The following is a 22,190-nucleotide window of genomic DNA, read 5'->3' on the forward strand; positions in this document are numbered from 1 at the left end:
TTCACTTCATTTCATTCCATTTATACGGCACAAACCAACACGGCTGTTATTCCTCATTTCCTTGCATTATGAGATAAAATGACATATTAAGAGACATAGAAATATACGAAAAGTGAATTAAAATGGGGAGGGGAAGGGAAACACGAAATCACTACGGTTGAAAAACACAATATCTATACTACATTTTTTTTTTTTTTTGCTACTAAAGGTTTGTTATTAATTTGATGCATGTTGGCAGTGTATTTTATAATTTAGGACTTCGGTAACTAAAACCCCTTTGCTTGAAGCACATTTTAATCTATTGAATTTAACTTGAATACAAACGTATTTCTTAACTCATCATCAAAAGTTTTCAACATATTACATTTGTACTAATAAAGGGATTAAGTTTTAAGGCGATTTTGTACCATGTGCAGGATAATTATGTATATTGATTTCTTCTCATCTGAATAGTGTCAGTATGAATTGGTGAGTATAACAACTCTGTTGGATATATCAAATTTTACCTTTCATACTGTTCTTAACGATCTATTTTTTGATGATGTGAAGATCCTGAGTTATAAATGTACACTTTTAAAGTGAAGAGCAGTACAAACATCTCCTTATCTATACTGTTTAGACTTTGTTGTTTTTTTTATAATCATACCTGAGAGACTTACTGCACTGGCGGATGCACCTTAAACACCCAACGGACACCGCACCGTGTTTGACTACTACAATGTAGTAAGTTTTGTTAGAGTTGTCTGGTAATGCACCATTGGCATAGTTGAAAAGTGAAACTTCTTGTTAGGGGCCGAGGACAAAGATGAGGAGAGTCGAGGGGGACTCTCTAGAAGAGAAAATCTCTGAAAGTCACTGGTTTTCTTTTGTATGTGTGGGTGTGTGCCTAGTGTGCGTATGTGCGTGTGGGTGTGTGTATGTTCGTGTTGTGTGATATTAAGTTTCCGTTATCCTTTATTTTTTTTAACGCATTTGTATTGGCCAACAGTGTGTGACTTGCTTTACCGTTTTCAGAAGGCAAGGGGATCAATAATTATCCTCAACATATTTCAGTAAACAGTGGCAGGAATCTGTAATTTTCATAAAACACCGTGTGAAAAGTAACATTTTGTAGAGTTATCAATATATTTCTTAACATCGTTGTCAATTTAAAACATCACGAAATGTTGTATTCTTTCTATGCAGTCACGGTGCTAGCGGAACCTTTTTTATTTTTTTTTTATTTTTTAACCATTGGATAATTTGTTCCCATACTTCACTGACGTATTGTGCTAATGTTCATGCGCATTGACATAGTCTACGTTATCGTTAAAATGCATACAAGCATAATAGGGAAAAAATGCTAGATTAAGTGGATATTCTGCAAAAGAAAATCGACAATTTCCCCTCTTTCACTTTTCCTGTTTTGCTTATACCCGCATTACACGGTACACACACATACACACACACACACACGCACACACACAACGGCAAACACACGCAAATGTCACCATCAACACACTGAGAAAACTAAATCAATGTCACAGCATCAGATTTTAATCTTTCCTCGAAACATCGTTTCATACTTCCCGATTTAATACAGGAGTCTGTTGTAGAAAGAATTGTTAAATTTTAGTTTTCTTATTCCACAAGTATAAATGCTGCTTGCAATTAACTGATGACACCGACAGTGTATGCTATACAAGGTCAATTACTGTGCTCTATCATTGTTATACAACAAAACAAGAAACTTTGCACCTGTTACGTACTGTCAATATCTCCTAGTATCGAAGCTTTTCCGAATTATGTTTAGTCGCTGTCAAGTCGTCTACTGAACTTGCCCAATGTCCCTGACACACAGTAATACAGATTCTATAGCGTTAACGATATCAATGCACCGTTGCACACTAACATGGATAAGCTGAATTGTATCAAAACGTTATTTGGATATTTTGTGTATTATTAGTTTATCTATTTCAACATCATTATTTTCACTGGATGACAAGATCAACAAGTGAATGTTGTTTAACATCTAGGTCCTGTACGATCCAAGCTGATAAATACAAAATGACATTTCATAAATAATGACAAAACGAAAAAGTTTCAGGGAGCAAGACACAAAGTTGAAATCAGAAATTCCTTTAACCAGGCGTTGGAAATGACAAAAACAATATAATGAAAAAGTTGTACTCAAAACAATCAAATTATTAGTCCACGATATGAACTTAAAAACTCTTCAAGCAGGAATTTGAATTCACAAGCCCCTCAATAAATTACTCGAAAAAAGAAAGAGTAAACTCTATCAGGACTGAAAACAGAAATTTTGTATGATCAAAGTCAACAAAATAATTCCTTAGTCCAATCAGATAATTATTCAGGAGCACCTAGCTGAATAATTATGTGACCCGTGGAAACGAAAATCTTGCCCAGGCTGCCACGTTCCGTTTCCCAAATCTGTTTCGCAATTTTTTAAGTCGTCAAAGCTCCATGCTTTTAAAAGATAAAAGTCTTAGCTTTATACAATGAACTATTAAAACTAAACGGTAGAAGTTTCACTGAAATTGAATTACAACTGTAAAGGGGATGGCTAGTAACTGTACAGGCATGCTAGCCTGGAAACATTAAACTGCACATTACTTGAATATGAGACCATTCTGAAGCAAACAATTTTTAAACACAACAATAGATATATAATGTACTCTCAAATGAAACCTACAAGAATTGGAACAATCATCCCCCAGCATTCCCACTGATTCCCACTGATCAGTTACTAGCCATCCCCTTTAAAAAGTTGTGAAAATGAACCTCTTCATGTTTGATGGCATATGTATATCATCTGAGGTTGCGTTGCTCTTGCTCACAGGTTTTCTATGTAAATGTACAATATATTATTCTTTTTCTCGAGATGAATTGGTTCTTTAACAATAATTGTGACTGTGCATCACAACCGACAAAAAGTCGCAAGCACCGATTTTGCGTAAGCACTCCAAATAGGTGACACGGGTCAACCTCGTCAATCTTTAGTTTTTCGGGTTTTTTTTTTTTTTTTTTTTTGAAGAATAATTCTTCTGATTTATTCTTCTTTTTTTTTTTGGTCATAAAAAGAATGGGAAATTGTGTTTTTATCAGTTTTTTTTAGAACATTTTTGTAGAACAATGTGATAAAATAATTATGTCTGAGAGGAATCTGTTAATTTCTTAAAATCCTTGACACATGCACTCTTCAATTACAACTCTAGTAGATTTTGAAAGGATAATGATATTGCTTTGAAAGTTGATACTATTTATGGATATAATGTCTTGATAAAGCATGCTCAATTTCAGCTTAAATTTATAATTCCTTCACTGTTGTTGCTATGGAGTTTTACATCTTTTATTGTCTCATTCATTGCACAGAGCAAAGCGTGGTAAAATCAAGCTCTTGAATAGACCCTATTCAATGTACTTCAGAGCCTCTTTTCTCAGTACACACACCTTTAGCCGAGTGCATGTTTTCTGTCTAATATTAAGATAGGTTAAGAGAGTCCATTTGAATGGAGTTATAAATCATTTTAAAGCTTAAACTCTGCTCATCCAGAATCTGCCCTTAACTTCAAATACATGTCTAGTGACTAGTTACTTTTATCGTGCAGGGTCACAATTGATCGTATCGTCCTTCCCATCATGCGCACATTATACACTTTTCCTGATACAGCGATCGAAAACATTGAAAGGGAGGGGCTTTTGATAAATCGTCGATTTTTCGGTATAACAATTATTGAAGAGGTGTGAGGCGACATTACCATTTTCGCACACATTAATGCGTCTTGCATTTGGTCTGATCGTCTGTATGTGAGTCGAAGAGCTGAACTATTTTTGACTGAGAAACAGTTTCTTGCAATTATCTCTGAAACGTCTATTAACGGCTGTGTAAATGAACAGATTAGTGATGAGGCTGACATATTTGACTTGATAGAGAAAGTAGAGCATTCCCCTTGGTATAATGCTACCTATGTGGCTGATTTGCGCAATGGAGAGCTGATCGAGCACGACGCTGGGCAGCCAGAGGAGAAAGAATACGGCCGTGATGATTATCAGCATCTGTGTAGTCTTGTGATCCGATTTGCGAACGTTTCTGGGTCTAGCTTGCGCCTGGTCGAGGTTCTGCCGGCTTGCCGGTTCTTTCATATCCGACGGATGTGGTGGACTCGGTTTCAGATTTGCCGTATGACTGTCCATGGCAATGGGTGAGAAATTGTTCGATAGAGGGTCTGATGAGTTACAGGCCATATCGATGCTCTTGCTTATACAGGAAACAGCTCCCAGTGTTTCTGATTTGCTCGTACGTTCGGAAGCAAATTTATCACTTAGTATTTCACGACGGATTCCTTGGTAATATCTGATGTGTTTTAAAATCAAGGCATACAGCACAGTGACAGGTAAAGCGGAGGCGCAGAAGAGAACCGCCTGTGACCGGGCGTACACATTCTGCACCCATGCGATGTTTCCGTATACATTGCAGAAATACTCGCGGCCTAACTTGTACGACGTCGTGATGAAAAAGAACGGTACATGTACAGAAAACGCGACGACGGTGCACGTAAGAGAAAGCCAGGCAGCAGCCCGACGTCCGACACGTTTTCCGAATGGATTACACACGGCTCGGTGGCGATATGCCGCGATAGACGTCGTTATTAACAGACTTGCGAAAAGGGGAGATCTTGAGCCAATCACCTCGATGAAGCAAGCCCATGGGTGCTCGTCATGGAAAAAGACGGCGGCGATTTTCACACCGTTGATCACACTCCCAACGAGGTCGACTACGGCAAGGGCGATGAAGGCGACATCAGTGGCATTGCTGATAGACTGCCGGGTAAAGACAGCAATGATGATCATATTGCCGGGAATCCCGAAACCGATAGCTAAACTTCCAATTGTCAACCGCACGATCGCGAAATCGCTTAAAAACATGGCAACAAATTTTCGATGGACGATGACGCTTCCAATGACAGAGAGGCCTTGCCAAAATCTATACGGTTTATTCGATGATAAAAATACTTGGGTGTTATCAAGCTTGCAGTACACTGGCCAATGACCTTAGATGTGGTGTGTGCTGAGAGGAGATCTCATTTAATTGCTCAGAATATCAGTACATATTTTGTCGACATGACCTCGATGTTCTTACATCAACTGTACTCGAAAAGTAAAATCAGTTGAACAAGGGATATAGTGCCGATATCACCGTCTATACTAACATGGAGATGAGAGGTACATGTACGTTGACTATGACTGGCACTCAACCGTGATATAAACTTGCTCCTTGCCCGTGGTAGCCCCAGCTCACCACTCTGAATGTCGTTGAAAATTCCCTTAAATCTCAAACTCTAAACTAGCTTAATAGTACCTACCATTTGCAGGCAATGCGCTAGGGCGAAGGCAAGTCCCACCTCAATGGCAGAATAATACATGTAAATGAATTCGGTGCGTTGTTAACTGCGTTGTACACGATCATTTAGATTCGAAAATGGTGATTACAGTGTTCTTGTATTACAATGTGTCACATGAGCGACTTTTTTTTTTGTTATTTAATCTGCTACGTTGACTCATAAACATTCAAATCGAAACAGATCAAGTAGAGTTAAATCAACGTTTGTTTGTTTGTTTTTATAATCGAGTTTTGGTTGTGGGTACAACGTTGAAGTTTAGATATGAAAATATCAAATATATGATATTAAATGTAGATAAACATGTAGCTTCTAGCTTTGAATCTCCGGGTTCCGGGTTCCGGTCCCTCCTCAGAAACTGGTGCAGCGCCGGTGTGTTGCCCGGTAAACCTCGCAGATCGACAGCAGGCTCGGCCCTCAGCTATAGCGACGCTCCTCGTACCGGTAGTCGCCCCAGCCTTACAGTCCCGCTCGCCGACGTCAAGCTTCGTGGATTATGACTGGAACCCGTATCGATGTATATGATGTGCTAACTAAAATGTTTCTTTTAAACTTCTTGTCTGGAATATCCAACCCAATAGAGACGGCATTGACATTATGAACTTCTTTGCAAAATCAGTGGTTATAAACACTCGAGACAAAAATGTATTCCTTTCCTGACACAATGTAATAAGGATACATTGTATACCAAAACTTCGACTACACTGGTAGACCGACATCATTTAGACATCTCCGATTCTGAATCTGGAGTGCCTGTCGAATACGATTGGCTGGAAGAAGTGACGTAATTAAAAGACCCTAGCACCCGAGAGTTTGCCCTAGTCCTATGTGATGTGTTCATCTCTATCTGAGCAATAATCATCAATATTCTGTTGTGGTTGGTTTGTTTTTGTTTTTTCCTTTTCTTTTCTTTCGACGTATCAGCGGTGACAGTCAATCTTACGGCAATGATTCGCGGACGACACTTGTGCGGGCATGCGCACAAACACTTTGATGATGCTATTTGATGGATTTTACTCGCGGCACTCTGGCGACAGGTTTCCTTTTCCGTGAAAAAAAAAAAAAAAAAACCAGTGTGTGTGTGTGGGTGTGTGTGGGTGTGTGTGTGTGTGATAGAGAGGGGGGGGGGGGAGAAAGAGTTATGGGATCATTGATGAAATCGTAACGCCTAAAGCAGTGGTTTTCTGGGTATTATAGCACTTTATAATTCCTTGAGTGCTTGTAAGCGCGTGTGTATTTGTACGGGGCATGCATGCACACCAGGGAAAAAAAAATCCTGTTTTAAATGAACAGCGAGTTAAGAGAGAGAGAGAGAGAGAGAGAGAGAGACTTTTAACAGCCCCTCCGAGGTATTCAAAACATATATGTACGTACCTTTACAAATTATGTCCTTCTGTTAAAGCTATGCAGAGATATTGGTTGAAATTGCCCATACAAGAATGTTTAAACTGAATATTTCATGAAATTGCAAATATAGTTTAAGCCAGCCCGAGTAATTATAATTTCCGACATCACAAAAAAGATTAGTGCAACATAAGACGAGGAGAAAACCTTTTTTCTTTTTATATAGAAAACCTACCGAGACTCGCGGAACACGACTGCTACTTGTGACGTCATTGAATGGAATTTAGCTAACAAAAGCAGACTATGTCCTATAGACAATTCATAGGTTGAAAGACGTGCAACTGATTCCTTGGTGAGTGTCTTAATGATATTTAGCTGGGATAAATGCTATACCAATGTAAAGTGAATCTAACGCTTTCCCGCGTCATTTGAATGATCTGCTCTAAAGACATCAACAGTAACGACAATATTTCAAACAGGAAGTAAAATTCCAAAATTGATATCGTTGTACAACAACACAGAAGAAGCGGTGAAATTTGTAACATTGCAATTTACGAATAGTCATGGCTACATTTTGTAACATTCCATTGCTATACGTATGCAAATTGTTTATCGCTATTGGAAATCAAGTTATTCCTGGTTCACAATTGTCATTTAATGCACGGACCTTCGTTTATGATTATGACATCGTTTATGTAATGTGTCTTTAATGACAAATTATAAGATGATACTGCAGATTCTCTTTACGATGTATCTCCTAATGTCCTGCATGCATTTATTTTGTCATGATTTCACAGGTTATCGGTTAATTATCATCTAATTTTACAGGTTCCCATTTACACCTTGTTGCACATAAATTTTCCCTTCTTTCCCAGAAGGTGCGAACGGATCAAAACACTCCTGTGCATATGAGGAAACGGGTGCACGTTACGAGACCAACACCCCCGAGTCACACAGCCTCCGAGTTATACAGCCCACGAGTCATACAGCCTCCGAGTTTATATGCATCCAACGAGTCATACAGCCCATAAGTTCGACATTATGTAAACAAGGTCCACGAATCTGACACATTAAACCCCGTATTGTATCTTTCGAACTCGTAGGCTGTTTTACCCAGTGTCGGTCCCATGAGCTTTATTGTCGAACTCTTGGGCTGTAGGACTCGTGGGCTGTATGACTCATGGGTGTCGGTCTTGTGGGATGACCCCGATGAAACAGGTATATCTACGACGCCTTTATGAACTTGCGCAGTGCGACGATAGACTTTTCCCCTGTCAAGTCGGCAACGGTTTCAATCAGCGCCTCTTTGGTTTCAGGGGGAACGACCAGGTGTCTGAAAACCGGGTAGTCGACCTCGACGCATTTTGTCATAATGGCGTCGACCACATCGTCTACTGAAAAGAAGGGAAATTCTTTCAATACGTCAAGAAGGCAGCGTAGTTGACGACGATCGATGTCGTCAATGGTATCGTCGTTGATCTGGGTGTCGATGTCCGAGAAAACTCCTGTCACTAGTCTTGTCTTTACTTGAGTAGTCTCCATCATGCAAATCCTAGGGAAAATAATAAATCAGTTCAATTGGAACTAAAGATACTGCAACTGACGTGTGCCACACACATACACACACAAACACAAAAAACAAACAAACAAACAAACCAAAAGATCTACCCACAACAGGCTAATCGTTATTAAGAGGTCACGCCAGGAGACATCTTGAAGGTGATCTTGTAATCTTAATTTTCAAGCTTATCTCAGTCAAATTCGGTACAACGCGATCACCTACCTGAAGATATCTGTTTGAACGACTTGAAATATCTTCTCCTGACTTCCCACGTCAGTAATAGTAGACTAATGCATTGTTTTGTAATAAATATTTTGGAAAAAGTATAATTGTGAAATTTCTGTAATGAGATGAACATTCAATAGGAGGTCGAGGCTTCTATCAACCTTTAGTAATTATCTTCTTTTGCCTGCTAGTGTCCTGAGCACTGGACCGAATATCGGTGATAAATCCTAAGTGTGGGCTTAATTCTCTTAATCCAGATGGGCTCTTTCACTTTTCTTGGCCAAAATTCCTTTCAAAGGCTAGGACTGCGGCCGTGGCGTCATTCCATCCTATTTTGTGTTTCGTGTTGAAAAGTGAAAGAGTCCACCTTAATTAAGAGAATCTAGCCCACACTCAATAGGGATTAGGGATACAATACTATTTATCACCGATCTTCGGTCCAGTGATCAGGAAAAGGCAGGCAGTGAAAGAGAAACGGTGTAATCACTTGGCCTGAAGAAGTCCAAAGGAGTGGAGTAAAGCTAGCCAGCACAATTGCTAAAGGTTGGTAGAAGCATTTACTTCCTATTGTATGATCGTCCCCAACTGACGAAAACAGATGGACATTGTTTTGTTAATAAACTGTGCAAAGATAATCTGGTCACAAAGGAGGTTCACACCGTATTTATTAAACTTTAGATTTAACATAATATTGGCACGGAGCTCGAATTCAGGAGTAACTCGATAGCTTCATGACTTCATTAATACAAAAACAAAATTAACATTTTCAAGACGAAATGAGCTTTACCAAACATAAAACGATTGACGGAACTCGAGAAGGAGCTATCTCACCGTCCGTTTAAAATCCGGACAATGAGATTGGACCACCATTTGATATGGTCTGGATGATGATGATTTACTTTGGTTATCTCAGTCATTTTCAACTCGATTTTGTGCAAGATGCTCTGATTTACCTTTAGAATTATACATTTTGACCTCGTTTCGCAACATAACCCTCCCCAAACAACAACAACAACAACAAAAAAAAAAAAACAAAAAACAAACAAACAAACAAACAAACAAACACGAAATCAAGTGTTAACAATGCTAAGTTTAGGCAAATCATCATTCAACAAAACGATCCATCAGTTCTAATTAATGATTGTCCCGCTCTTCACGAACTGGGGTTGTACCGGTAAACTATGCTGGCATAAATATTTCATTTGGCTGTTACCTGATATTGAATGACTTGACAGTAGAGAGAAGCGATTCAAAGAACCCTTCCAAGGCAAACTTGGAGGAGCTGTAGAAGTCGCCGTAAGGCATACCTGCGATTTGAAGTACACGGTAGGCATAATAATTGAACATATCCACCGGCTTGATGAAAATGTAACAATAATGTTAAGCACAATAATTAACCTTGACTATACACCGTAATCGAGGAATATTTGAAAATCTTGCTTCCAAAAGGTGCTAAATCCATCGTTTTTCAATGGATTTAGCGTCTTTTGTAAGCAAGCGTTTCATTTACCATGTTTACTGATACTAACATTTTCACCGATACCATCCTCTCTACTTTAACTGGTGCGAAAATAAAAGTACGTTCATATTTTGTGGGTGTAAAGTGTCCAGAAAAGTATAGTGACATAAATTGGCCGGTGGGGAAAACATATCGCCTGAAAGCCATCGTTTACACGTTGCTAACTCATTTTTTTTTTTTTTTTGATTTAAAGCAAATCGTTTTCTTATAGGTATATTATGATTTGTCTGCGTGTAGCTACGTCAATGGTCAAAAAAGATGTTGATACGAGTTTCAGTTTAACCTCATTGTCATCACTTTACTTTTGGCTGAGTATATTGCATTGGCGTAAGTTTTTGTCAAACAACAGGGCATTTCAGGAGAGATACACGTGTAATTGGAGCAAACCAATTATTAACATACATCACCCCCCCCCCCCCCAGAAAAAATACTAATCTTTCACAACATAAAATTTGCAGAATTTCTCCATCGACGGCTGGTTCGACATGACGTACTTTGGCAACAATTTATGCACGAAACTTTATTCTCGTACCTTGCTTTCCCGCCAAACTCGAGACACTGATGATTTTGCCCGCCTTTTTCTGCTTCATGTGACGAAGTACCGCCTGAGTGAGTCGGATCGTGCCGACAGTGTTCACGTTGAAGATACTCTCGATCCTGGCACGTGACACGCGCTCCGGGATCCCTATGGTAGCAATTCCTGCTATGTTGACTAAAAATAATAATAATAATAATAATAAAATGGATTGAATGATTTGTACATATCGAGCAGTTCGTCAGCAAAATATTTTAAATCTACTGGCTAAGACTTTTCAATTTCACTTAGATGACTTCGGCATTGCCTTTGTATCTACGGATAGGACATGGCCCTCGGATAGGACATAAAATGGAGGTTCCGTGTGTGAGAGAGTTACAACTCATGCACGTAAAAGATTCCGCTTCATTCATTCATCGCAAAGACCAGGGTGTTTAACCCGGTAAAGTGGTCCCGCCTCACATCCAACTGGACCCCATGGAAGACTAGCTTAGCATAACTGAATATGGGCTATCCAGCCGTCTTGTCAGATGGAAAATGAACAAACAACAAACAAACAAACAAACAAACATGGCATGCTTTAGATTAATTAAAAAAAGATAACAAAGAAGAACAAACAGACAAAGCAATAACAATGTCAGAGCATCCTTGACTTTAATTGCATATTTTGTCTTGAACAAAGATTTCAATTCACCATACTGAATCTGTACAAAATCATGAAAAACTTGTATTTAGACATTCCCTAATATCAAAGGGTTTTGAAAATTGAAAGGGTCATTCAAACATAAGGGATAACAATCAAGAACTGCAATGAGTACTATACCGTATGATACACGGGGATGTGGGACACTATCCCGTCTCTTTAAATAGCAACAATGGAATGAAAATATTTTGTTCGCTTTGTTTACGACGACAAATACTACAACCTGTCAAGTACAGACCTATTAACCCTTTATGTGCCCAGACTCCAAGCTTAACTTGTAATGATTTTTCTGTAGCATTCATTAACCCCTCCATATTTGATCTACTAAATGTAAGATATTCCAATCTTACTCAGGCGAGACAATGTGGTGGCATCAATGAGGTCTAAATATTTAGACCAGATTAAAAGTACTCACTGAGAATATCGATACGTCCGTGAGTTTTAATGACGTCATCAACTACTCGTGTGATGTCTTCATCCTTGGTGATGTCCAGCTCCTTGATGAAGATTGTCTTATCAATAGCGTCCCCAACGGCGGCAACTAACTCGGCCTTTTCTGCCATGGCAATGACGGTAGCGATGACAAGGTAGCGTTGATCGGGGTCTTGTGCGAGACGTCGAGCCGTAGAGAGCCCGATTCCCGACGAACATCCAGTCACAAGTACTACTTGAGGAGCCATAGTAACCAAATAAAGTTCGCCAAGTTCGTTCCTATGAACATGATGAAACAGAATGCAAGAGACCATTTTTTTTTTTCTGAATGGATAAAAAGTATAGATAGAGTTACCGTTCATGGACAGTGTATGTCAGGCACTAACATTGCCCTAAAGTTAAAGTGGTTCATTTACATTCACACAACATTTACATGCTTGACAATGCTTGACAGCAACACTATGTAATGGGTAAATATATTTTTTATCCACTTTCTTTTTTCAAACTCAATTAATTTCTACTTCTCCTTGCATTTCTTGTCTCCTGTTTCGTTTTCTCTCATAGCTCCAACATCATAGGACTAATATTAGTTTATGATAATAGTAGTAGTAGTAGTGGTAATGATAATAATGGTACTGATAACACTAATACTACAGTAATACTAATAATGATAATGATAGCAACAATAATAGTAATTATAGGTGTCTACTTGCATAGTACACATGACTGTCATTAATTATTTAGTTCTTCCTGCTTGATTACTCCTGCTTTGTATTAAAAGGGAAATATAACACAGTGTTGATTTTAGTCCTTTTGACAAATAAGTTCTAGTCATCCCTTCCTTTTCTATGTTGTGTACTTTCTCTCAATCTGTGTTTATTTACTTGTCAATCTACTAAACTGCTCTGCAATACATCCCTAACCAATGCCAACATAATAATAGAACGCAAGCGACATGATGTTCGTCACTTCATGTTCCATCTTCCATTTTCCATTTAATTTCACATGTATACACTGACTGATCATGGGTCCTGTGACACAGAGTGCAAATCACGGTCCCACAGGAGGCCCACATTGAAAAAAGAAAAACACAAAAAGGCAGCATTCTCACCTGTTGCCACTAGCCTGAATTTCAACGGGGTAGTGCAGATGGCAGTACGATCATCTGTGTATACTCCGTCCTTTGCTTTCGATGCCAATGATATGTTCCAGTGAGACGAGCTGCAGAATATTTTTCTGCTTTGGACTTTGGAAAGACCTAAAGGTCACGCACCGATCACAGACTCGGTCATAGATCGAGGTCACACATACAACGACATCACAATCGCAAGATCAGATTACGGTTAACGTTCAAGTTTCACTTTGGGAATGAAGTGGGGTTTTTTTCCCAACATAAGCTAGATACACAGTTTGAAATCTATTCGTGACTGAGTTTGAAAATACATGTACATCTTTTCGGAACTACATTGAAACTGAGATTTAGGTATGTGAGAGATATTACTAATGGACAAAATATCACAAAAGAAAGTGTTGTCAAATCTCAGATTAACGTTAAATCAAGTCAAAGACAAGATACACAGACAAGAGAGAAAACCTAGAGTGTGTGTGTGTGTGTTTGTGAGAGAGAGAGAGAGAGAGGGAGAGAGAGAGAGAGAGAGGGAGAGAGGGGGGGGGGGGAAGGGAGAGAATAGAGATGGCACCTGCTGTGGAGAGCTCGACATAATCGTTTATGTGCTTTGTTTGTTTTTGTTCTGATTGTTTTTTCCCATTCCGCATTAAAAAAAAATATACAGAAAACTTAAATCATAAAAAATATATAAATAGTTAAAGATTAAAAAATAGATTGTTTGCCCTTTTCAGATTCATTATTAGAATGATTCTGTTCTTCCATGGGGTACCTATAATAATACCGTGGATCCTTTCTAAAGTATAATTGATTCAATAGCAATTCTTACAAACAAAGTTAACATCAGGAGAAACATAAACAAGAGAAAGGAGGGGAGTGAAAAAAAGAGAAATCGGGAACCATGGGCATGGTTCTGCAACCGAAATAAACAATGGTATAAATGACAAATATGGGTCTCTTTTTAATTGATATGTGCCCTTTCGTCATTCCCAATCTTTCAACACTATTTTCAAAGAATGGTGAGACTGTAAATAATCCCCACACACTTTGTCTGAAATTGTAATACCGGGTCTCAGTCTCATGGATGGCTTCATTTGAAAACTGGACTATCCCCGGGTCCACTACGAGTAGCTATGGCACATTAGGAATCGGTTGTAACCAAGGGAGTATGTATTTTACAACACAAATCATGATGGTGAGGCATCAACGTCAATCTTCTAAAATGCTTTTCCAATTTAAGGGATGGTCATACATCAAAGCGACCGTATTTTTAAAAACAAATTCTGCAACCGTAATAATCAATGGTATAAAATAAATGACAAAAATATGGGTGTAAAGATGAAAGAGGAGTTTAAGCTTACTTCAAAAAAATACTAGCAGTAAGATGCAAAAATAACATTAAAATGCAATGTAATATTGAGGACTTCAAGGGTTCAATGATTTCTTTTTTAAAAGAGGTAATCAAGTTCAGAAAACACTAATATGAGGACACATTGCTTGAACAGAGGCTCGATGCGTCAACTCCCTTTATATTTTCTCTATAATGTTGTCCACACATAACATCATAACCTCTAGTGGTCTCCTCTTCAAGCAGTTCCAACACAAAAAACTTTAAAAAGTCATAACTTTTACATCGATTGTCCGATTTTCTTCAAACTTTCACTCATGTGTTCTACTAATGTTGCTGCTTTCACTCAATCCACATTTCTCTTTGGGTTTTGATTTCCTTTAAGTATCTATCTATTTTTCACACAAACACGCACACACGCCGCACACACACTTTCCGTAACACCCGTTTTGCATTTGCGTCCCTCCCTCCCTCTCTCTCTCTCTTTCTTTCTCTCTCTCTCTCTCTCTCTCTCCATCTCTCCCTGTCGCTCTCTTTTTCTCTTCATCAGTATGTATTTCTGCCATTCCCCTTTTCTGTGCTTCCCTGTCTGTTTGTGCGTGTGAGTGTGTTTATGTTATTTTGTGTGACGAGAGATGGAGATATGACGCTGCATGTATTCCATTCTTTCACCTGTATGAAATATTGACTTTGATTTACGACGCACGAGTATCAGTTGTTTTGTGTGTGTGTGTGTGTGTGTGTGTGTGTAGACGTAATCTTGCTGAATGTCTATTGATAAAGTCCTCACGTACATCATGTATTATGATCATCACACGACAAAACAAAGAATTATTAAAAAATCATTATGTGTGTTAACCATACATAGACTTTAACCCTTGGGTACCTGACAATAATGTATTGTCCTGTCGGCCTTAGGTTGATTTAGGGCTACTAGCTCCGTGGTTGATGGAAGTCGGCTGAAACTAAAGAGTCATTTTGACTAAAATATTCCGTTCTACTCATTGGTGAAAAGCACAGCGGACGGTGCACACACAAAATCCCACTACCATTCCATACAACCGGCAACAGGTGAGAATACACTCTTTAATACGTGCATGTTGTTCTGTTCTTTCGACGTATTGTAGACCCGTGTTTTAATTTGTATTCGTAGATATTCGTGTAATGGTCCCATTGTTAGCCAGCGTACGTGTAAAAAATAAGTAGGGCCTACATGTAAAAAAAGATGCAACATAATGTAATGGACTTTGGATTGTTCGCGTTCTTCATGTCGGCATTGGTTTGAAGTGTATATATTAGAGATGTATAGTGTAGTATGCGCCTTAATTAAACTCATAAGCGAACGGGCACAGGAAGCGAAGAGTTCACATCGCACAAAATGAGAGAATAAACATAACTACATTGACTGAATCCACGTTCCAATTAAATCTTCTAAGCAGACATTGTCATAGAGGAGAACATGACGTCTAACTTGCATACTGAAATTATGAAGGCCTATCTGAAGTTGAATGAGAAGAAGATACAATATGCGGGAAAGGTAGATGAAAATGAAAAGGAGAAGAAAATTGCAATACATGTACATAGAAAATAAAATGAGGGATGATAAACTTAACAAGTCTTGCTTTGCGGTCAAAAACAATAATAATTAACGTGTAAAATTGAGACCTCAACATTACATGAATGATTCCCGACAATACTAAACATTGAGATTAACGTGTTCCCATGCATTCTGTTTCCCTCAAAAGAACTTGGTAAACTTCGTATGGTCACTATGGCTCCTAAAGTAGTACTCATGACTGGATGTTCGTCAGGTATCGGGCTCTCTACGGCTCGACGTCTGGCACAAGACCCCGATCAACGGTACCTTGTCATCGCTACCGTCATTGCCATGGCAGAAAAGGCCGAGTTAGTTGCCGCCGTTAGGGACGCTATTGATAAGACAATCTTCATCAAGGAGATGGACATCACCAAGGATGAAGACATCACACGAGTAGTTGATGACGTCATTAAGACACACGGAGGCGTCGATGTTCTCAGTGAGTAATTTCTGGGCTCAACAGCTACTGTCACTGCTGGACCAGTTGTTATTTTCGGAACGGTCAACCTAGGTCTGCATATTTTGACAGGTTATGTTTGTCGCCACAAAAATTAAAAGAAAGATCCAGAGGTTTACCTTAATTACCTTGTTATTTCACTATTGGTATTGCTGCTAACATACAGTGGGAAGCATTTCACCTGAACTGGGTTATTCCTTATTTTTTGAGTGGCATGCATTTTTGATATTCAAAGGTTGAAAGGCTTTTATTTCTTAACTGGGTCATCTATAGGCAGTAGACTCGATACATGAATTAAAGGTTTTTGGCTTTGGTTTTCACTCAAGTGGAAAAATTTGTTAGAATTTCTGATTTGTGCAGATATGAACTATTCATTTGCAGATTTCGGAGTATTGCAGTGTTTTGTTACCGCCGTAATGACAAACCATGACAGACCAACCAGAATTCGGGCGCAGGCTATATCAAAACTTCAAAAATTATATTCGCTCTCCCTCTATGAAAGCGGAGCTCTCATTTTCTTTTTAAAAGTGTGATGTTGACTGACTTTCTGACATTCTGTGTCTGATCTCATGCTATCTAGTAAAGTCCACTGAACGTGGTGTGGAATCACACACTTAGTAAATTAGGCTAGAAAACATTCTTCCTATTACGCCAATCGAGAATGAAGCATGACAACATGCAGCTGCCTTGTGAAAGTGTATTTTTCTTCTCGTTAACCACAAATCAAATGTGCCTCTCTAGTACTTATCTCCCTTGGATTTGGGCGACGCTGTTTTTCCTATTCATACGAATCCTGTTCATCAATAGGTTTGTTTGTTTGTTTCTGACCAAATTTCTGTCCATCGTCAGGTTTATATACTTCGACCAAAATCTGCAGATCAACCAGTACATTACATTTTGCAAAAGAATGTTACTATTTTTCCCCTTGTGATGAATCTAAAGCAAGCTCGTACGTCAAAATACCATCATCTGAAGTATAATCGCAGTACACTGGCGAGTTATATGGACACAGGTAGATTGAAAAGTTTGTGTTGTGATGAGATACTCGTGATGTTTTATTTCCTTTTCCTTTATTGATCTCTGTTCAGTCAACATAGCGGGAGTTCCTTCCACAATTCTCCCAGAACGTGCGTCTCGTGCCAAGATCGAGAGCATCTTTAACGTGAACACTATCGGGACAATCCGACTCACTCAGGCGGTACTCCCTCACATGAAGCAGAAAAAGGCGGGAAAGATCATCAGTGTTTCGAGTTTGGCAGGAAAGCAAGGTACTGAAATGCAGTCTCTTGCAGGAATTATTGCCAGATTTCGTCATTCCAAACATGCCTTTTGGTAAATGATATCAATGAATATGAACATCTGAGTTTATGATAGACTATATTCATCATGGACCTCTAGAGATAGTATCATCGTGGGAATGAAAATGATAATAACGGTAATGATAATGACAATAATAAGGACAATGATAATAACGTCACGCATTTGGCTCCAGTCCCTTTGTGTTAAAGAGTAAAAGATGATAACTTGGTGGGTAGCACAGATTAATATAACAGATAAACATAAGTTCTTGTCATAAACAGCACACACCTTAAATAGGAAAGTTTTAAAGGTTTCACAGCTTTCAAAAATTCACTCAACAAATATGCTACAGTCTTGATAATATTGTTCCATCGTTTTGCACTCACTTATTTGTACTTATTTTTGGAGGAAAAAAAGTGATATGTGGACGAAGATCTGAATTATGAGGTAGGAGTGTATACATCAAATAACATACATGTAATACATGAATATGAAGAGATTGCTTCCAAAAGGCACTAAACCCATTGAAAAATGATGGATTTAACGCCTTTTAGAAGCAAGCTGTTCATATGATAAACGACAACTGTCCATCGAATTTCAGGAATGCCTTACGGTGATTTCTACAGTGCCTCTAAGTTTGCTGTTGAAGGATTCTTTGAATCACTGCTCTCCACTGTCAAGTCATTCAATATCAAGTATGGAGTATATTAAAAAGTTCCGTTTTTCTAACATTAAGGCTGTGATTAAATCCATGCGCCACCATCTAGAGGATTATAACAATTCATTAACGGGTAGACAACGATTTACAGAAAATAGTTTTATTATAGAGAGAAATCCAATTTTTTTTTAATTGAAAGTACTTATTCCTTTTACTTTTGACTGACACAATTATGCTACTGTCATTATGCCTGAAAAAGAAAATGAAATTGTGTGATATCACAAATTGTTATTGGTTACTGGTTATTGGACATGCAGTGGTAATCTGGATGGATTACTCGATTTTTTTTTTTAAATTATGAATTATCTTTCTAATTGATTGTTCGATTTCATTCGATCTGCACTAATCTTTAGTACTAACATTGTTGCATTCTTTCTATATTAAAATATATGTTAGTAGATTGAATCCTCCTTTATGGAGAAAGTACAGATTCGATTGAGAAGGCCCTTCATTCTTTTCTCATTAAATTTGTTAAGATACTTCATATCTGATTAGATTCGTTTAAAAATGTTGATAGAGAATTGATATTTTAGAATATACTGTCTACTCGAATTTTACAGATTCCAGATTAGGTTTAGTTTTGTTTCTCTTGGATGTATGGACTATTACGAACTATTTTCAGAACCTTCCCACTCAATAGCAACAATCTTGCTGTGTACAGTTTATGTGTATTAATGTGTCTGTCCCTGTACACAATAAGTGAAAGTATGTTTAGTTTGAAATGTGTGTTTTATTCATTTTACTCCGTACAGGGTATGCATGGTTGAACCTACTCTCGTTAAAACAAGAATGTTACCATCGGGTTTGTCTGCACGCAATGCCCTGATTAATGACGATACCATTCATGAAATCGACAGACGACAGCTAAGATTCCTTTGCGACTTTGTGTCAAGATTCCCCGCCCTTTCAGTAGACGACGTGGTCGACGTCTTGGTTACGAAATGCGTTGATGTCGACGATCCGGTTTTCAGACATCTGGTCGTTCCCCCTGAGACCAAGAAGGCACTGGGAGAAGCTGTTGCCGACCTGACGGGGGAGAAATCTATCGCCACAGTGCGCAAGTTGATTGGGGCTGTATAAATAGTTAGACAAGGTATATGCGCAGGTGCTTTTAAAAACAAGAGATGATTTAATGATATTAATGAAACAAAGCCTGATCGTGATCAATGTCTTCGGGTTTATACGCATACGTAATTGGTCCATGCATTATTGTTATACATTTAACTGAGTGATTGTTTTAGCACATTCAATTCTCTCCTGCCTTTAAAGAAAAGAAAAACACAATGAATGAATTATCAATGGTCAAAACATAGAAGTATATCTTCCCCATACGATTAAGGTAAATTTTCGAGAAAGATTTTGCATCGTCATTATTCAGCAAGGATATCTACCATATCAAAATAATTCTCCAACGGATGCAGCAAAGTTGGTAACTCTTCATTCGACAGAATATTCTAATTATCAAGGGATCGTGTAGATTCTGGCGTTTCCTCTCGAAGGCCTCATTTTCTATTGACAGTCAGACTGAAGTTAAATCCGATGTCTGTCCAAAGCATAGGCGTAGCCAGGATTTTTTAGAGGGGGGTGTTTAACCCTATTAAGCCCAAGCTTATTTTGACCCCTCGCAGGCCCAGGGGGGGGGGGGCACATTGTGCCCCCCCCCCCCTTTATAACTTTTTTTATTTTTTGATGTATCATTGTCATATTTGGCACATGGGTAGAGTAACTCATACTCTACACGACTGTACATTTGAATTTTCTCAAGGTCACCCATGGAGGGCGCTAGTTTCCAAAATATAAAGAAATACATAGGAAATGTGCTAAAAACATGATTTTTCTGCATAATTTCTTTATCCCCATTATATATGTCTTATCATAGACCAATCATTTTCATATTTGTCACAAGTGATAAACAAGTGGAATCTTATTATTTGTTATGGTTGAAATTTCTCAAGGTCACCACATAGGGGCGCTATTCGTGTCAACATAATAATTCATTATGAGACCTGATATGAAATGTCTGGGATGGGTACATGTACAGTTATGACATTTCATATTTGCATAATAGTGGAATTTCAAGATTACAAATTGAAAATATGAAGAACTAATGATGTTAGAGGCATAGCTTGGGTGAGGGAATCAAAATATCACAAAATAGAAGGGCAATCTTTAGAAAGTATTATTGTTTTCAATTATCACTATTATATCTATTGTTTTATGCCTTTGTCACATAAAAACACAGGAAATAATAAGAAAAACTTTCCAGGACCATAATTACTTCAAATTTTACTCGTTCAACAAATTTCAGCCAAGAAACACCCATTTCATCCACTGTAATGCTGTTAAATAAAATGGGAACAGAAAAAAGATGCAAAATCTGACTGACATGGTTGTCAGTTTATGGTTGCCATGGCAACCAGCAACATCAAATATACATTGTAGCTGAATTATATATCAAAATGTTCGCAATAAGATTTTAGGAAAAGTCACCAAATTTGGTTGAAATCGGATAAAGGGCGAAGGAGTGGCAAATGAAAATCTGGTAGGGGGGCATAATGTGCCCCCCCCCCCCCCCGACACCGGGCGTCTTTTATATTTTTTCGTAAAAGACGCACGGTGTCAATTCGTTGTGCGCTCGATGGCTGTAGAGAGCACGCGCATCATCCATACGGGGAGTGAATCCGTGGCCCAAACACAGCCCGAACGCAGCAGAAGTTTCTCATGCAGTAGCCTAAAATTGCTACGTCGTGTCTGTGGGCTCCTAAATCCGTATGCTTTTGCCAACGGACGTTGAACAAGTGTGTGTGTGTCAACGGCGTAAATCCGTGCTGAGGAGTGTGGGGGGGGGGGGGGTGATCGGCGATAGTCACCATCACCACGATTACAAGCCCATAACCGGACGGGTGCAGCCAGTGACGTACCGTGGCGGGTTGGTCAAGACAGGGGGAGGGGGGGGGGGGCACCTCGTGAAAAAGTAATTTTGAGGGTGTGTATGCATGCTTGTGCGTGCGTGCGTGTGTATGTGTGTGTGCGCGTATGTGCGTGTGCTGTCAGTCTGGAAACTGTAATGGGGACTGCAATACATAACGGAATATGATACATTCCACTGCGCAGTCATTTTTTTCCTTATGGATTATGGAATGACGGTGTGAAACGACAAATTATTGGCAGCAACATCAGGAGAATTACATAACAATTGAAATGAATGCGAGCGAGCGGAGCGAGCGAGGTTGAAAATTTTGACATTTTGCAGTCCCCAAACTGCCGTTTGAAGCTATATTTTTTCGCTTTGGAAATTAAGTGGGCGCATCGGACGCAACTGCTGGCAATTACTGGCAACGACATCAGGAGAATGACATAACGAGTATATGCGAGCGAGCGAAGCGAGCGATCCTGAAAATTTTGACATTCTACAGTCTCCAAACTGCCGGTTGTAGCGATATTTTTGTCGCTTTGGAAATTAAAGGGGCGCACCGGGCGCAACTGCTGGCAATTACTGGCAGCGACATCAGGAGAATGACATAACGATTATATGCGAGCGAGAGAAGCGAGCGAGCTTGAAAATTTTAACATTTTACAGTCCCAAAACTGCCGGTTGTAGCTATATTTTTTCGCTTTGGAAATTAAGGGGGCGCAACGGGCGCAACTGCTGGTAATTACTGGCAGCAACATCGGGAGAATGGCATCACGATTAATGCGAGCGAGCGAAGCGAGCGAGCATGAAAATTTTGACATTTTACTGTCCCAAAACTGCCGTTTGTGTAGCTATATTTTTTCGCTCTGGAAATTAGGGGGCGCTCCGGACGCAACTGCTGGCAATTACTGCCAGCGACATCAGGAGAATGACATAACGAGTATTATGCGAGCGAGCGAAGCGAGCGATATTGAAAATTTTGACATTTTACATGCAGTCCCAAAACTGCC

The 22,190-nt window shown here is 39.0% G+C and overlaps 3 protein-coding genes across 3 annotated transcripts; 1 reads left to right on the forward strand and 2 right to left on the reverse strand.

The window, feature by feature from the left end:
* Positions 1 to 3,828: 3,828 nt before the first annotated feature.
* Positions 3,829 to 4,929, reverse strand: LOC140241144 (uncharacterized). The gene has a single exon (XM_072320904.1). The coding sequence runs from the start codon at positions 4,927 to 4,929 to the stop codon at positions 3,829 to 3,831; it is 1,101 nt and encodes a 366-aa protein (XP_072177005.1).
* Positions 4,930 to 7,890: 2,961 nt separating this feature from the next.
* On the reverse strand, positions 7,891 to 11,994 carry LOC140240387 (retinol dehydrogenase 8-like). The gene is made up of 4 exons (XM_072320158.1): positions 11,705 to 11,994; positions 10,584 to 10,763; positions 9,746 to 9,839; positions 7,891 to 8,298 (listed from the first exon to the last, which is right to left on the reverse strand). The coding sequence occupies exons 1-4, from the start codon at positions 11,967 to 11,969 to the stop codon at positions 7,971 to 7,973; spliced, it is 867 nt and encodes a 288-aa protein (XP_072176259.1). The 5' UTR covers positions 11,970 to 11,994; the 3' UTR covers positions 7,891 to 7,970.
* A 3,972-nt stretch (positions 11,995 to 15,966) lies between these two features.
* On the forward strand, positions 15,967 to 19,476 carry LOC140240388 (retinol dehydrogenase 8-like). The gene is made up of 4 exons (XM_072320159.1): positions 15,967 to 16,231; positions 17,338 to 17,517; positions 18,150 to 18,243; positions 19,019 to 19,476. Exons 1-4 carry the CDS (start codon positions 15,967 to 15,969, stop codon positions 19,344 to 19,346), a joined length of 867 nt encoding a protein of 288 aa, XP_072176260.1. The 3' UTR covers positions 19,347 to 19,476.
* Positions 19,477 to 22,190: the final 2,714 nt, after the last annotated feature.

The sequence above is a fragment of the Diadema setosum genome, chromosome 17 (genome assembly GCF_964275005.1).
Source record: "Diadema setosum chromosome 17, eeDiaSeto1, whole genome shotgun sequence".
In the NCBI taxonomy this organism is placed as follows: domain Eukaryota; kingdom Metazoa; phylum Echinodermata; class Echinoidea; order Diadematoida; family Diadematidae; genus Diadema; species Diadema setosum.

What these genes read in the sequence shown, in the direction of transcription:
- LOC140241144 (XM_072320904.1), bottom strand. Translation starts at nt 4,929, where the DNA reads ATGTTTTTAAGCGATTTCGCGATCGTGCGGTTGACAATTGGAAGTTTA.
- LOC140240387 (XM_072320158.1), bottom strand. Translation starts at nt 11,969, where the DNA reads ATGGCTCCTCAAGTAGTACTTGTGACTGGATGTTCGTCGGGAATCGGG. An exon ending in CGGACGTATCGATATTCTCA is followed by an intron (nt 10,764 to 11,704) that starts GTGAGTACTTTT and finishes TATTATTTTTAG; the next exon opens with TCAACATAGCAGGAATTGCT. An exon ending in GAGTTTGGCGGGAAAGCAAG is followed by an intron (nt 9,840 to 10,583) that starts GTACGAGAATAA and finishes TTCAAATCGCAG; the next exon opens with GTATGCCTTACGGCGACTTC.
- LOC140240388 (XM_072320159.1), top strand. Translation starts at nt 15,967, where the DNA reads ATGGCTCCTAAAGTAGTACTCATGACTGGATGTTCGTCAGGTATCGGG. An exon ending in CGGAGGCGTCGATGTTCTCA is followed by an intron (nt 16,232 to 17,337) that starts GTGAGTAATTTC and finishes ATCTCTGTTCAG; the next exon opens with TCAACATAGCGGGAGTTCCT. An exon ending in GTCAAGTCATTCAATATCAA is followed by an intron (nt 18,244 to 19,018) that starts GTATGGAGTATA and finishes TACTCCGTACAG; the next exon opens with GGTATGCATGGTTGAACCTA.